Below are 15,403 nucleotides of genomic sequence, written 5' to 3' on the forward strand. Positions count from 1 at the left end.
TAGATTCAGCCTCCATGACAACACAACGTAGCCTCACTGGGAAGGGATTTTAAAGAGGGTTAGACACTGTTTTTCTAAGTAAAGAAAGGTGCTTAATATTCTGTGTTTAAAGTTCATTGTTAGCGAGCACTTGTCTTGGCCATGGAGATTTCCATACACCTTTCATACTCATACTTGTGTGTTCTCTGTCACCATAAAGTCTCCAAAAAGCTTTATATTGAACTGAAAGTACTCACTATTTGTTTTACATGTGTGGTTATTTGTGTTTTCAATGGTTTTATCAACTGAATGACTTTAACTTAATATAAAACTTAGAACTTCCCCTAACTTAAGTGTAGATCTGTTTTAATTGTAAACTTTGCAGTCATGTGCTATCACTTCCCTGTCTTGCTCTCAAATAGATTTTCTTGTCATCCTCTCAGATCAGCAGGAAACTCTCTAAGTCAGTGTAGGATCTGCTAAATGGGTAATGGATGGAGAGGCCAGGAACTCTGAGAGTTTCCACTGTTCTACCATAGAAAAAGGAAGGAAATGCCTTCAGTGTTTGTGAAATATGATAACACTATTGTTTAGTTCTCTGTAGTCTCTATCTTGAGTTTCTGTTTTTGCAGATCTCTGTCTGAAGCTAAAGAGGTTTTCTATGCAACTTCTTTATTTTAAAAACATGAGTCTGTCAGTCAGTTGTTGCCTGGCATCTAACCCACAGCCACAAGGGTTTCACTCTGGTCAGGGTGTGTCCACATGGTGATGGTGTGTGTCTAGTCCCAACATAGCACATGGTATGTTTTTCATATGCTGCAAGGTTGACATTAGTGAGACATCAGTCAGTAGCAGAGGTAGACTGGGACAGAAATGTCGCCCTGGCATTTTTAAGCCATTATTAAGTCAGTGATTCTCAATATGTGGTTCTTTATGTATTCATTTGAATTATTATTCCCCCAGAAAACTTTAAAATGGGGAAACTTTAACCCCTTTTTACCTATTTCCTTTGGTCATTTTGCAACTTCCTTTGTCCCATTTTTGCCCCTTTCCAAAAAGTTCTGACACTGTTTTCAGACTTTAGCTTCCTTTTGCCAGTAAATACCCCTTTTTTCCTACAATTATTTTTATTGTCAGAAAGTGAATTACAATTTCATTCTCACTTACTAAATTTCATTTACAATTAATCACAATTCCAGAGCCTAAAATAAATAAGCTGATGAAAGTTAACCTTCCATTTGTGTTAGCTTTCTGTTAGCATCTCTAATGAATAACAGGTCCTAAATCAGCTGTGAAACACACTAAGAACAAATATCTATCATCTAGTTTCTTTCCTATCTATTGGTTTCCTTGTTACGCTTCCTAATCAATGAAAATATAGGTTTTAATATTTATGGTGTGGCTATCTGAGCCTTTTTTGGGTCAGTATACCCCTGGATTAAATATTTTTTAATGGTAAAATGTGGCAAAGCTCAATATGAAACATATTTTAATAATTAACTACATGTGTGTGGAACTTTACATAGAGCTGTAACATAGCTCCCTAGTTTTGCGTTAAATTGTAAATGAAATTTTTTATAGAATTTTCACAACAATTATAAAATCAACTATCTAACCTCAATTACGATAAATTGTGGTTACGACAGTAACAGATTTTTAAAATTACAATGAAAGTGTTGCGTGTCGGGGTGTGGCAGAAATTTTAAAGTGTTGCGATGTCGCTGACCATTTTCAAGGATTATATCACAAACTTTCCTGCATTGTTCTGTGCAAATATAATGTCTATGATTTCCTTTTAGCAATAGGTGGCGCTATGACTATCAATGACGGTTGGGTTCAGGTTTACCATAACTCATTTTTTTGGCGTTCGAATGAAAGCTGCTATAATTTATTAGCGTCTACTGAGCTCTACAAACTCCTAATAACTACCATAAGCGTCGCACATCATCCAAGTGAACAGGCTGCTAAGAAAAATATTTCAATCCATGAAGATTCAACTTTATTGTCAAGAATGTTTTATAACACAACCAAATAACCATGTATGTTTAAAATAAAAAAAATACGAATGTGTGAAGTACTTTAACAGTGCAGTGTTGGATGCAAGACGCATATTTGTAAATGGCCGTTAAATTCATTCCAGTGGTGGGTGAAAGGAGGGTGTGTCTGTGTCTGTGTCTGTGCCTGTGGGATTTCATGTGGGGGCTTATATTTAAAAAAAAACTGCAGGGGGGGGGCGCTATAGCACATGCACTATTGACATGTGCTATTGAGAGTGAGGAGTCACGTGGTGAGTTGGGTTGTTTTGGGGGGGTCTGGGCCCGTCAGCCATGATGGTGGTAGATGCCCCCAGAATTTCATGCGTTCACCAGAGCTTTACTTTTTGCGCATTTACGTAGAGGAATACGACAAGGAAAAAGAAGAAAAGCAATGCAAAAAGAGAAGGCGAAGGAAAAGGGACCTTACAGGGACAAACTGATACCAAGCGCGAAAAAGAAGTATTTGGAGAAGCTAGTGGACATGCGCAACATCGACCCGTACGAGCTATCTGCAGCGGAATGGCACAGAGACCTGGACCTTTTTTTTTTTTTTTTTTTTTTAAAGGATTTTTTTGGCTCTAGTGGCCTTTATATGACAGTTGCTTGACAGGAAAGGGGTCAGAGAGAGCAGGGAATGACATGCAGGAAAGGGTCCCAGGCCGGGAATCGAACCTGGACCCGCTGCAGGTGAGGAACTATAGCCTCTGTACATGGGGCGGGCGCTCTACCCACTGAGCTAAACACCGCCCCAGACCTGGACCTTTTACCTCCGTGCACATACATGGACATCGTAAAGGACCTAGTTTTTCGTGTAAGTTACGACACAATGCAGGAGTTCAAAAGCCACAAGTCTCTTGAAAGTTACGAGACTTTCTGCTGCGGCTGGGTCCAGGACTTGGTCATCTACAAGCCTCCAGCTGGTGAAAACAGCGTTGTACTGGCAAAAGTAAGTTTCTTCACATATGTGTTTTAGTGTGTCAGAGACAAAGGCGCGACAGCGTCCACAATCACATAAGGTAACCTACACTTCCTAGCTTTAAGAGACAACTACATAAAGACATTTTAAGAGAACGTTCCACAGTGAAAATGCAGAGAACACACTCTCTTCCACGGGGGTGTGCGATCGAAAGTATGGTCCTTTCTTCTAATTGCAGCCAACCAAGCAATCCGACGTCTCCTCGTCAGGTCAGACACTTGCTCTTCTAGATACTGTGTCCATTTCGGTAACCTAAAAAACTGTATCCCGTTGTTCCTCCGTCTTCCATGGCTATCGTGGGAGGTATTGGAGTAGTTTTTAACGCAGCAGTGACTTCCAGGCATGGTCAAACAGTGCGGAATAGCAAGTACCTCCGCTACTACCGCGTTAAAAACACATGTAAACAATCTGTTTTGCCGCGGGACTTATGCCAACATGGCGGCGGGGAGGATCGGGGGGAGGGGCTCTAGGCCGTGCCATTCACATGTGCAATTCCCCCAAAATATAACATTTTCTGCCAGTCCTAATATGCGTTCAAAATTTCATGAGAATTTGAACATGTTTAGGCCCTCAAAAATGCGATCACTTTTTTGTAAGAATAATAATAATAAAAACAACTTGCATTACAATAGGGTCCTACAATTAGTGCTCGGGCCCTAATTACACCATAATTGTAATTAATTATCAATTACACGATTACAATTATAATTGACCCCAACCCTGAAGGACACATATAGCAATGCAACACAACTGTGACAAGAGTTTTAGATCTAATTTTAGCTTTTGAGTTAGATTATCTGTCAATAGAGCATTACATGTTTTAGTTAATCTGTTTTGGCTATCGTCCAATCCACTTAAAGGCATGTGCCTGAATACATTTGATGCATTCATAAATAAAGTAGGTTTCAGTGCAAGTATAAAGTGATTTTATTTCATTTGCGGACTTTTACTTTATGAAAAGAAGCTACTAATGCACATCTTTGTTCATATCCGTGCGTGGCTGTGTTACTGTATTCTGTATCTGCCGTCTGGTATGTTTGGGCACTGTCATGGCCTTTGGTAATCACTGTCTGGCAGTGCAGCGGAAGTGCTAGAAGGAGATTGGATTTGCTCATTGAGAGGCTTCCACCTTGTGCTGCGTGCGAAGTGGCTGCTAAGAGGCTGCAAACAGGCGGTGCTTTGTGTTAACAGTGGGAGAAAGGACCACACATCGACACTCTTTTAAATACTGTGGTCACCACAGGGAGAATGAACCAATGGTGGCTGTGTAAAGTTCTTCTGAAATATATCAAAAAGTGCTACCTAACTGTAAGTTTGACTAGATTTAACCAAATGGCCACACATGATTAGTTTACAGCAGTAATTATGTTGTTAACTCACAATGAACAGCTCTGTTGGTTATAGACTGTTTTTACTTTTTTATTTTTAACTTATTAATTGTTAATAAGTGATCATTGGACATGTTACGCTTAAACAATATTAATCTATAATATAATAAAGCTGGGCGATATATCTTGATTCAAGATATATCAAGTTTTCTCTTTTGGCGATATAGAAAATGATAAAATCACCTATATCATTATATATGTATTTTTTTACAGCTTATTTTGTTTTAAAATACTAGTTTTAGGAGTCACTGCTTTAAATACTTTTAAAAACAGCATTAAAAGCACAGTTGGATGAATTTCTGAGCGTGTCCTAACCCAGACTGCCCTAAACATCCACACCAAAGGACTCACTCACACGTGCTGTCTCTTATAGTAGTCTGGTCTGTTAGGAGAAGAGTGCAATTTTGTCTACAAGCTTGACATTTGGCGTACTTGCAGTTTTTGACCTGCTGAATTAAAATCTGACCAGAGCCAGTTCTCAATGGAGTGCCATATTGGACTCCCCAAAACTGTTTTTTCTGTTATTCGCCAACCAAAAGTTACATAATTAAAATAAAAACACATTTCTAAGGTTCTGGACCTCAGGGGTTCTAAATATGGCTACCTGTGAATATTTAACATTGAACATTTACCACCAAAATTGTCTTTATTTTACAACATAGAACCCTGACATCCCAGATTAACATATCCTTAATGGATTCACCAAATCAACTGTTTGTTAATAAATGTGTCTTTGTGGCATTTTGCATCAGCAAATTTAACCCCGATTTGTCTTTCTGCTCAGACTTTATTTGAATAAAAATGATCAACATCGCCATTCTGAGAAAAAAAATCCAGATATGAGTTTTGGTCCATATCGTCCAGCCCTATAGTACAATTGCTAACATCAAGAGAAGACTTTCTCTTCTGGGGTTTGAAGAGATAAGACTGACCGTATTTTTATAACCACCTGTGGGTTAATAAATTACTGCATTTAGTTGGACTTACACATAATGCAATGAGTAAATATTGAGTGCTGCTATGTTTGCAGCTTTGACCTAGAGGATACATGTTGATGTTTTTGTCAGAAAACAGACTCAATGTGTCCATGTTCATTCATTTCTATAAGTATTTATAGGCTCCAATTCACCTAGGATTTACTGTACGTTCTTTTTTTACTATAGTAAAATTTATATTTTTACATAGAAAACGATCCAAAACTCCTGGTTCCAGGTTCAGTTAAAGAATTGGTGTAATAATTACAATTGTTACATTAATGTCTAATGGACCAGCTTAGTCTCATGAACACGTTAAATTTACATATGAAGTATTGCGTTTCACAAGAGAACATCGTTGTTAGTATAATGCTAACAATTATGTCACACGGCGCTGGACATGTAAGCTTTTATCCTTCCATACAAGTGTTAAAGCTGACCATAAGTATACCAGTGGCTCTTTGTTGTTTTATGACCGTAATGACGCGCACTTACATATGGCATTAATGGGAATTTATTGTTTCTATCGTGGGATGACATATATTCTTACCAGTGGGAATGTTTTTGACGGTATATCGTAAACGATAACATAGAGCACATTCTTAGTATCCACCAAACAGTCCTCTATGCTTTCTGCTTTAACAATAAATACGGTTCATGTCTGACCGGTTCAAACCTGAAATACACATATTTCACCTAAATTGAGGTTTAAGAAGTAGTAAAGCATGATACCATTACCCGCATATTCTGTACAGCTATTGTACATATATCTATGGCATCCTATTCAGCACTTCTTCCTTTTCTAAAAGCAACACTGGTTCTATACAGCTTTGAATAACAAGACTGATTAGTAAAAACATGACATTTGTCATATCTGTCATGACAAACCGTGACATTTTATCATGGTTTTTGCTTCAAGTCTGGAGACAGATTGAGAGCTAATCGCTTAGCTTGTCGGCCAATTGCAGATCTCAGAAAACTGTTTAGGCTGCAGCCCAAGGTGAGACTAAAAAGTCATCTAAGGTGTTTCCATATGTGCTGCCGTCTTTGGCAGGCTGTCCTAGCTCCTGAATAATATGCATATTTTATCTCCTGTGAGGGACTTTTTTCACACTTCAAAATCAGCGTTTTTTTTGTGTTTTTTTTCCCCCAATACACATTAGTGTGACTACGGATTTTTGGTCTAAAACAGCCAATTGATACTTCCACATGCTCGATGTTAGCTTTTAACTCAGAAACGGCGCAGACAAAGAAGTTCAGCTGTTTGGGCTCTGCACGGGATTGGAAGAGCAGGATTGTCCAGGATGTTCAAAAAAAAGAACTCGTGAAAACAACAAAGGACAATACAGCAACACAGAGGAAATGGCTTCACTGGTTTTAAGCTGATAGTTACTTTGTGTTTGTCCTCAGTCACAATATGAAAATAAAGGCTCATGCAATGATTGACAATGAAGGGGTTACCATTGTTTAGGGTTGCTGTTGAGAAAACTGCAGATATGTCTATTTATATCCAATCAGAACATTTTAAGAACATAGATAAAAAGATCTCTAAAGTTAAGTATGCTGTGGCTACAGGTTTGTATTTTGTGTGTGCATATTGCGTTTTACAACCACTTTAGATATTGCAATCCCCTTAAAAATCGTTATTATAACCGTCAAGGTTTGTGCTAGTAGTTACAATCCTTGGGAATATACTACACATTGTATAGTCTTATATTGTACAACATTCACCTAAACAGTAATGTAACCTAGATTTTCATATATAACTCAATGTTTTACCCATCATTTGCAATTATAACTTAATCACATTGATTTGTATTAGTCAGCATACTGGAGACCTACACAATACTGGCTCTTTCAATGAAATGCTCATGTGCTAGACTTTCATTGTATTACTTTACAAAGGTCCTGCTACTGAGATGAGTATTTAAAAAAACATATTTGATCAAATTTAGATTTATTGTTTGACTTTATAGAGACCTGTAATAATCCATTTGCTACATGAGTTACAGCGTGTACTAGGGGTGATGCTAACAGACTAATTTCCTAGTTTCCTAGTCTATTACATGACATGTTTTAATTTAAGCACAACCTATTCCCTTTAAAATGTGTGTGCATGTATTTACCATCTGAAAACATCCTTTGCGTATTATTAGTTCATACTCTGAGAGATCTACACACTGTGTGACAGACACGCAGCTAAACATCAAAGTATCTCCTTAGGAATCAAAGGCAGCAAATCACACTGAAACCAAAGACCAACGGAATCAATGTGTGGCATTTTCAGGTTAATTATTAAACATTTGATCAATAACAGCCCTGCAGTCCAACAGGCAGTTGTAACATTATGATCAATGTGATTAACAATTACATTTAACTTTGCCAACTCTTTATACAAAAAGCAATAAACTAAACAGGCCTTAGACGTATCAACAGGGAGATGGAGAATGAGAGAAGTGGAATATCCGCCTATTACGGAATATAAATCAGTAAAGCTTTGACTACTTAATTATTCATGTAGTCATTAGCAGTTAGGATTGTATTACGTTTTCAAATAAATAAAATACATTCACTTTTAGTGTTCCCCGTACCTTTTCACTCGTACACACCTCACACCGTCATCTATTCAATGGACCAGCAGAAAGGGGAAATGCCCTCATTCGACAGTCCTTAGCTGGTATAACTGCAATGATGTGATAAATCCTTGATTCGTATTAAACCCAAAATCAAGGCTGAATCTCAATCATTGAACATTGTAGGTATTATCTTTGTTCTTTTATTTATTTTTTCTCTTTCAATTTAACTTTGAATTCCAGAGCTGTTGTAAAGAGCACAGGAACCACAACTTTAGTTTTTGGAAGCTTGTCTCATTTGTTGACACAAATGACAGAAATACTTGCTTGCTTTGGTGTAGGCTCAGAATGTAATCTTCATCTGCAAAGTAATCATGTATTACATTCAATCACAGTCATTTATTTAACACTGGCAGCTATGTGTGTAGACACTCTGGTATGTTAGGTGTGTTTGTCTGGTCGAAGTGTGTAAATACCCAGCTTAAGTCTACTACGTATTCCTACATTTCACAACCACACTGTCTTTTTCGTTTTTATACAAAATTGGCATTGACTAACAACATTTTATATTACACTTTTCAATGACTTAATTCTAATTCCTTCATATCACTACTTCAAAGTACCCTGTTTCATCTGTTTTGTCTTGTCAAGTTTCGTATCCGCAATGCTTTAAATTTCTATCCCAACTCTTTGATTGGCTGAGACACTGGGCTGAGGGATTTGACCCTTTGCTGATGCTTTGTGGACGCATTCTGTCAGTGTGTGACCTGTTTCCCGGGGTATCCCAACCCTTCCCCCTGCTTTTTTTTTTTTTTTTACAGAATGCTACACTGGCCTGTATAATGCATGACTTTTCTTCAGAAAGTAGGTTTCATAGGTTTCCTCTTTAATAGTGTCAACTCTTTTGATGACCTTTAAACACGACTTTAATGAAATGCCATCATTAGTCTCCAACCCATATATATTGGTACTATCATTTCTTTCTTTGTAGCTTCAAGAAGTTCAACTTCTCTGGTAAAGCTTATTTCAAAGGTCAGGAATGTGTTTATGGAAACTTTGTTCTATATGTCCAGAAGCAATTTGTAGGATCACGCTGTACTCACATTGTCTGCTTTAGTTCATTCTAAGAGGCCATTCCTTTGAAAAGGACTGTCAAGTTTCTCCACAACAAACTCTTGTCCATATCTTTTTGGTATCTTTGTCAGTTAAAGACAAATGACTGGTGTTGAAGCAATCTGCTGCCCCATCTACTTACTTTTACCTTTTGCAAATGTGATGGGACTGCAATTATTTATCATGCATGTTGGAAATGTACTGGTTACCATGAAAATGTGTCGAGTCAAATTCTAGTTATTTACTTGCATTTCAAATAGTTTAAGTGGTTGAATGTTAGTCTAGATTCATATGCAGTATAGTTGATCTTAGAATTTGTCAGACATGACTGATGTGGCTATTAAAAGGGTGGTATTTAGTTTTTAACTACTTTTGAAATATTTTGGAATTATTTTGTAAAAGGTGTGTAAGAATAAAAAAGAAACATTGAGAACGTTTTAAGTTTAAGCAAGGAACTTGATTTCTGGTCCTTGTGTGCAACTTTCCTAAATGTTTCCAATGTCTTTCTGCTTTAATGTATAAACCTAAAGTTTGTAGAGTGGAAAGAACACACCTTTTTTTAAAGAGCCAAGAGCTTTTATTGGCTGGTACTTCTTGCAAACTACCTGAGCTTCATGGAAAAGAGATATTTACAATCAAGTGAAAGTTCCTGGTTAACAAAAGAAAGAAATATTACGGTAATCGAAGATAAATATTTGCTATTTAGGGTGTAGTAGAGATGAAAAAGCCGTCTGACAAAGACCAGTTTACAGTAGGGGTGTGTTTTGACCACCTGTCCTTCATAACTGCAGGAAACTGGCTACTAGATGACATGATCACCAGCTAAGTCATGACAACCAAATGGCTACCTAATGCAGTTTATGCCAACAGAAAATCAGAACGTTTTGGGTTCTGAGCTCTAGATATTCAACCTGTCATCACAGGGACTTGGAGTTTTTAATTCTGTACAGTTCCAACATGAGTGTAAGAGCGAATTCATGAAATTCTGGCTGTATTTTCAATGTGTGACTTAGTTTGTCACACTCATTCAAATTGGCTTGTTTTTTCTGTCTGTGGGAGGAAGAACGAAAGAATTGGACGATCAGAGAAAAGGCAAGAAAAGAAAAAGCTAGAGGCAAAAGCAGTTCAACAAAGGTTTACTTGAGTAGAAGAAGAAGCTCATAATATGAAAACAAGTACAGAAGTGTACCTGATATGTTGAACATCAGAGCTAGAACTGCTCAGTTTTTTGGAGAAGATGGCCACAGACCTCAAATAAATGCATAATAGCTACTTAGACCCTTAGGTTTCAGGTTGGTATGAAGCATTAAGGGCTGTGTGTTTCCACCCAACTGATGAACCATTTGGTTCAGATAAACGCTTTTTAATGCCACTTGAGAAGACAGAGTGAGTGTTTGACTCTTTCACGAGAATAAGGCTTTTATGTTGCCATCACACAGATTGACGCTCCCTATTTGGTCATTTAAAGGTTGTCAAGTAAGAGTAGGCACTTTTACATTTTTGGTCAGCTTCTTTCAGTGTCCTTTGGAGAACCATTGGTAGATTAACAGCCTACCAGTTGCACTTTGCTAGCTTTGAGTAAGTTTGCAAAGAAAAGCTGTTTTTAGATTTACCATCATGCTTGTGTAACACCAGTCCACACTGGGTTGCAAATGGGTGGTTTTTTTTTTTGTCTTTTTTAACTTTGAGGAAGGAAACAAAGTTCTTTTCACTTCTCGTTTTAATCATTGACTGCATTAATTTCACTTAATGCCACTGCATGTGTTGTAGTTCAGTTTTAGGGTCAAATGTACTGCTCTGCATGTGACATCTGACAATCTCTCATTGCATTGAGATTGAAGATCATTTCGCAAAATTAGGTTCTGTCCTTTTGAAATAGTCGCTTACTTTTTTGATTGCACTCATGCTGACAACAGGAGGTCAGCATGTCATGGAGCTAATGAGGTAGAATGAGGTTAGGGGCCCATGCCTCCACCCTCTTTCCCCCCCCACTATATTTTCTCTTCTTTCACTCCTTTGTCTGTCTGGGTCCATTCCAGCCAATTGCTGACCCCCATATCCTGCCCTAAAAAGTCAAATCAAATCAAATAATTTGATTTTGGCCCCGTTTTTTCCAGATGACTATGATATATGACCGAAGAATCTGGGCGTCATCTGCAGGGCCAAGCCTTTCAGCTTAGTATTGTTGTATTTCTTCAGAATAGTAAGCCTTTTTTTAAGCTTTGCAACCCAAACCATGTTACGAAGGTGACACTAGTCAAAGCTTTTAAATCCCTTCTCTAGTTTGAACATGCATAACAAGCCACCAAAACAAACTGGATGTTTTGTCTACATCCAATAAGTCTCTTAGGGAGCAATTATGTATGAACAACTTGTGTGTTTTTATTTTTATTTCTTGTTGAAACCGATTTATCAAACTTCCTCTGTATTAGTTAGCTACAGCAACCGGCTTAGCATAACATCACCTTTTATGAATGTTTGAGTTTCTTGTCAGCCCATGACCTCATGTGACATTAAGTTAGACTCTATTCATATAGAGATTTTGGTGGCTGTGTCCTTATGGACTAAATACAAGCAAAGTAGAGTGTTTTTTGAAAAAGAATTAATGGCTTAGTTAGCCATCCAACAGAGCAGTAGAGAATAAAGATTCACAGCTCAGCTCAACTTTAGATCACTGTGGCATGAAAGGAATCCTCTGTTGGTACTGGTCGCTTTATTGGCTTCCCTCAGCAGACATTACAGCCTTTCATCTGTCAGAGGAAGGACAGCTGCTCCTAGGTTTCTTTTTAGCTCCATGGGTGACTTCTTTCGTTGGCTGTTCCTCTTTTGAAGTTTGGAAGTACAATTCAAGTATTAATTTGGAAAAAAGCTAAAGTTTGTCACAATGGCCCTCATTTATCAACCTTGAGTGAAAACGGGTGCAAATCTGAGTGCACATTGGGTCGTATGACAGCACCAACGTGTGATTTATGAAACATTCGTATTTGACCAATCCCAGCGTACAAATGATCGGGTTTTGATAAATGCGGCGGCTGAATCTGATCATCCTTAAAGCTGCTATCCGTAGTTTCTAAGAAACGTCCATGTCCCGCCCTAAACAGCCTCACTTCCTCCCCCTGCCTCTGCCAAACTATCAGAAGCCACGCCTCTACTTTCCTGCACATGCATCGCGGAACATAACAAGGTTGCATTGAGTTGCATTGATATAGGTCTATGGGTCAGGTATTATATTTACCTGTTTGCTGTTGTGACGCAAAAAGTCAATTCACTTTGATTGACAGTCTCAAAAACAGGAAGTCGAAGCCTATTGGATGGGTGCACTCGGCGATTGTTTCCATTTGTATAAGGGTCTATAGGACGTCTTTCATATACATTGATGTATATGAATGACCACCGGCAGTAGAACATAGTAAAAGACTAGTTAGGTTTTTTTTTTTCGCATTTTAAAAGAATCATACATAAACATAGATTTCTCAGAAACTCTTGATATCAACTTTAACTTGTTACGCCCTAAAATATTCCAGGTTTGGAGGCCCCGCCCACTGAGGTCAAACAAACATTAGCAAGAAAATAAACTATTCCGGTGAGGTAAAGAAAAACAAAGATGTGCTTTTTGGTTGTGTGAAAACTGGAAATTAATGAGCTATAGCATAACGGAGGAAGTGAACAACGTTTCCATATTGGAACGGACTCAGGCTGAGGTTTGAATTAAATTCTTAATAACTAGCTTAACTAGGTTTAAATTACATTTTACTAATCCACAGCCTAAAAGCGTAAATATCTGCTAATTGATCAAGACAATTAATTACATTTTGGTCAAGAAAAAGTGGACGAGGCAGGCTGGCGAGCGCGAGCCCTTGCAACCCCCCAACCCCCATCTCCTGCGCGTGCTGCACAGTGACCAAACCTCATATCAGGGCAGAGATCATGGAGAGACACACAGAAATATGTTGTTTATTGGTCTCAGTTGTCCGCACGCTGGAAGCAATAAATAACACATTAAAAGAAATGAACGAATCCGTTAGAAAGCCTCAGTGGAGGCTGAGCTGCCACTGGTTCAGCTTTTGGTCCTCACGCTGCACTGGTACAACCAGACATTGCTTCGGCCGATACACATAAAACACGCAAAAATCGTCCGACTAAATCGGTCGATCACTACTACTAAGATCTCCTGAAGAGCAAGAGCTGCTTCATCATAGTGAACACTTATTAAATGGACTGGACTTGATTTTATATAGCGCTTTATCACCACACTGAAGCAGTCTCAAAGCGCTTTACACATCAGCTCATTCACCAATTCACACACCAGTGGGACAGGACTGCCATGCAAGGCGCTAGTCGACCACTGGGAGCAACTTAGGGTTCAGTGTCTTGCCCAAGGACACTTCGACACATAGTCAGGTACTGGGATCGAACCCCCAACCTCTCGATCAGAAGACGACCCACTACCACCTGAGCCACGGTCGCCCTTATTAGGGGCCATGGAACCTGCTGAAAACCTGTTGTTATCCAGCATTTACTCACTTACATTAAATTACTTCTAAACTTTTACAAAGTAACCACGTGAGAGACGACCAAAGGCAAGCTTCATGATTGTGTAAAGCGATGGTTTCCAGGATTCTACTGAACAAAAGTGACTACTCCTGTAAACAAAATGTATCCAAAGGAAGATTATTATTATTATTATTATTAAAAATAAATGAAAGCACAGGCAATATGAGCTTTCTTTCCAACTTCTATTATATAATATATTAATATCTGTGTTAATATTTCTGTGTTGTCCTGTTTCGATGGAGGCATAAGTCCAAAGCAGAGAAGCAACAAATTATACTACAGTGCATATAATTGTGTTCCATTTCTTTGCTATATCCTTGAAAAACGTTATCTTTGTTATACACACACAGCCAATATTCTTTGCCAATATTCCCAACATATAGGTTTTTTCACTTTAACATATTTTAGTTTTATTTATTTATATCTTTAGCACCAAAAGAATATCTGTAATATTACGTGAATATCTGTAAAAGTCACATTTTTCTATTAGCTCTGTTTGCTAGCATAGCTTCTCTTCTTCACTGCAAGGATATCTGCATGCTAACCGACCACGGGGTTACCAGCGCCCTCTGCTGGTTCAAACAAATACAATGCAGACTGTTTTTTTTTTTTTTTTTTAAGTCCAATTGTTAAGGCACAAAATACATTTTCAGTTGCACTTTTAAAAATAAAAGGAACTATTATTGTAGTTTTGCATTGTTTACTATAGAACCAGAATTTAAATGAATAGGCTTCTTCTTCATTTGTATTATTCCTTTATTTATTTCATTCAAGATTTTTTTTTAAATTGCATTTTTAATAGTTTATCAAGGGATTCTTTTGACAATTAAATATAAAAGGAAAATAGTACAGTATTTTTTTCCCCCCAAAAAAATAAAGGAATATTTGTCTACAGTCCCATTTTGTAAGATAAATCGTGAGAGAATCGTATCGTGAATCCAGTATCGTGAATTGTATCGGGAGTTGAGTTAATCGTTACATCCCTAAAAAGCACAGCCTAATTACATCATTAAAATATCGTCACCTTGTGATTTTCAGACGGTGGACATTCATAAAGAGAAGGTGGCCAGGAGGGAGATCGGGATCCTGACCACCAATAAGAACACTGCCAGGACTCACAAGATCATAGCGCCGGCCAATATGGAGCGACCTGTCAGGTACATCAGGAAACCCATTGACTTCACTGTACTGGATGATGTCGGCCATGGAGTTAAGGTGAGCAAAATTAGATTTTTCTTCTAATTTAGTTTGAGTTCTTTGCACTCGCTCCTTGAGTTTCTCTCTGCTGCTCCTCTTCCACTTTGCTGCTCTATATCTAATTTCACTCTATTTATTCCTCTCCCTCTCTTCCCGTTGACTGACTCTTCCTGCTCGGTCTCCATGTCCTTCTCCTTCATCTTTAGAAAGAACCCGTTCCGTCCCTACCGGAATGTTGGTGGAAACCAGGGTTCGGGGTCAATTATATTGGCATAATTATAATTGTAATTGTAATTGAAAAAATCATAATTGAATTGTACTTTACTTTGTAATTGTAATTGGCATGGGAAATATTAATACCAATATTTTTCATTGATTAGGAAGCCTAACAAGGTAACCAGGAGATGAGAAACAAATTAGATGACGGATAATATTTTTAGCGTATTTTACAGCTGATTTAAGACATGGGTCTGTCAGACCCGTTATCATAAGAGATGCTAACAGAAAGCTAACACAAGAGGAAGGTTACATTTTATGGGCTTATTCATTAAAGGCTAAGTAATTGAGAGATTGAGAATGTAATTGACTTTCAGGGGAAAAATATACATTGTAA

The 15,403-nt window shown here is 37.9% G+C and overlaps 1 protein-coding gene across 11 annotated transcripts in view; it reads left to right on the plus strand.

Moving 5' to 3' along the window:
- The window catches only part of abi1a (abl-interactor 1a), a 68,704-nt gene that overhangs the window by 23,300 nt on the left and 30,001 nt on the right, over positions 1 to 15,403 (plus strand). For all 11 annotated transcript variants that reach the window (XM_028434350.1, XM_028434352.1, XM_028434353.1 and 8 more), the window contains exon 3: positions 14,632 to 14,808. In XM_028434350.1, the coding sequence (XP_028290151.1) occupies positions 14,632 to 14,808 (177 nt within the window). The remainder of the gene's footprint in view (positions 1 to 14,631; positions 14,809 to 15,403) is intronic.

Source organism: Gouania willdenowi, chromosome 20, assembly GCF_900634775.1.
Source record: "Gouania willdenowi chromosome 20, fGouWil2.1, whole genome shotgun sequence".
NCBI lineage: Eukaryota > Metazoa > Chordata > Actinopteri > Blenniiformes > Gobiesocidae > Gouania > Gouania willdenowi.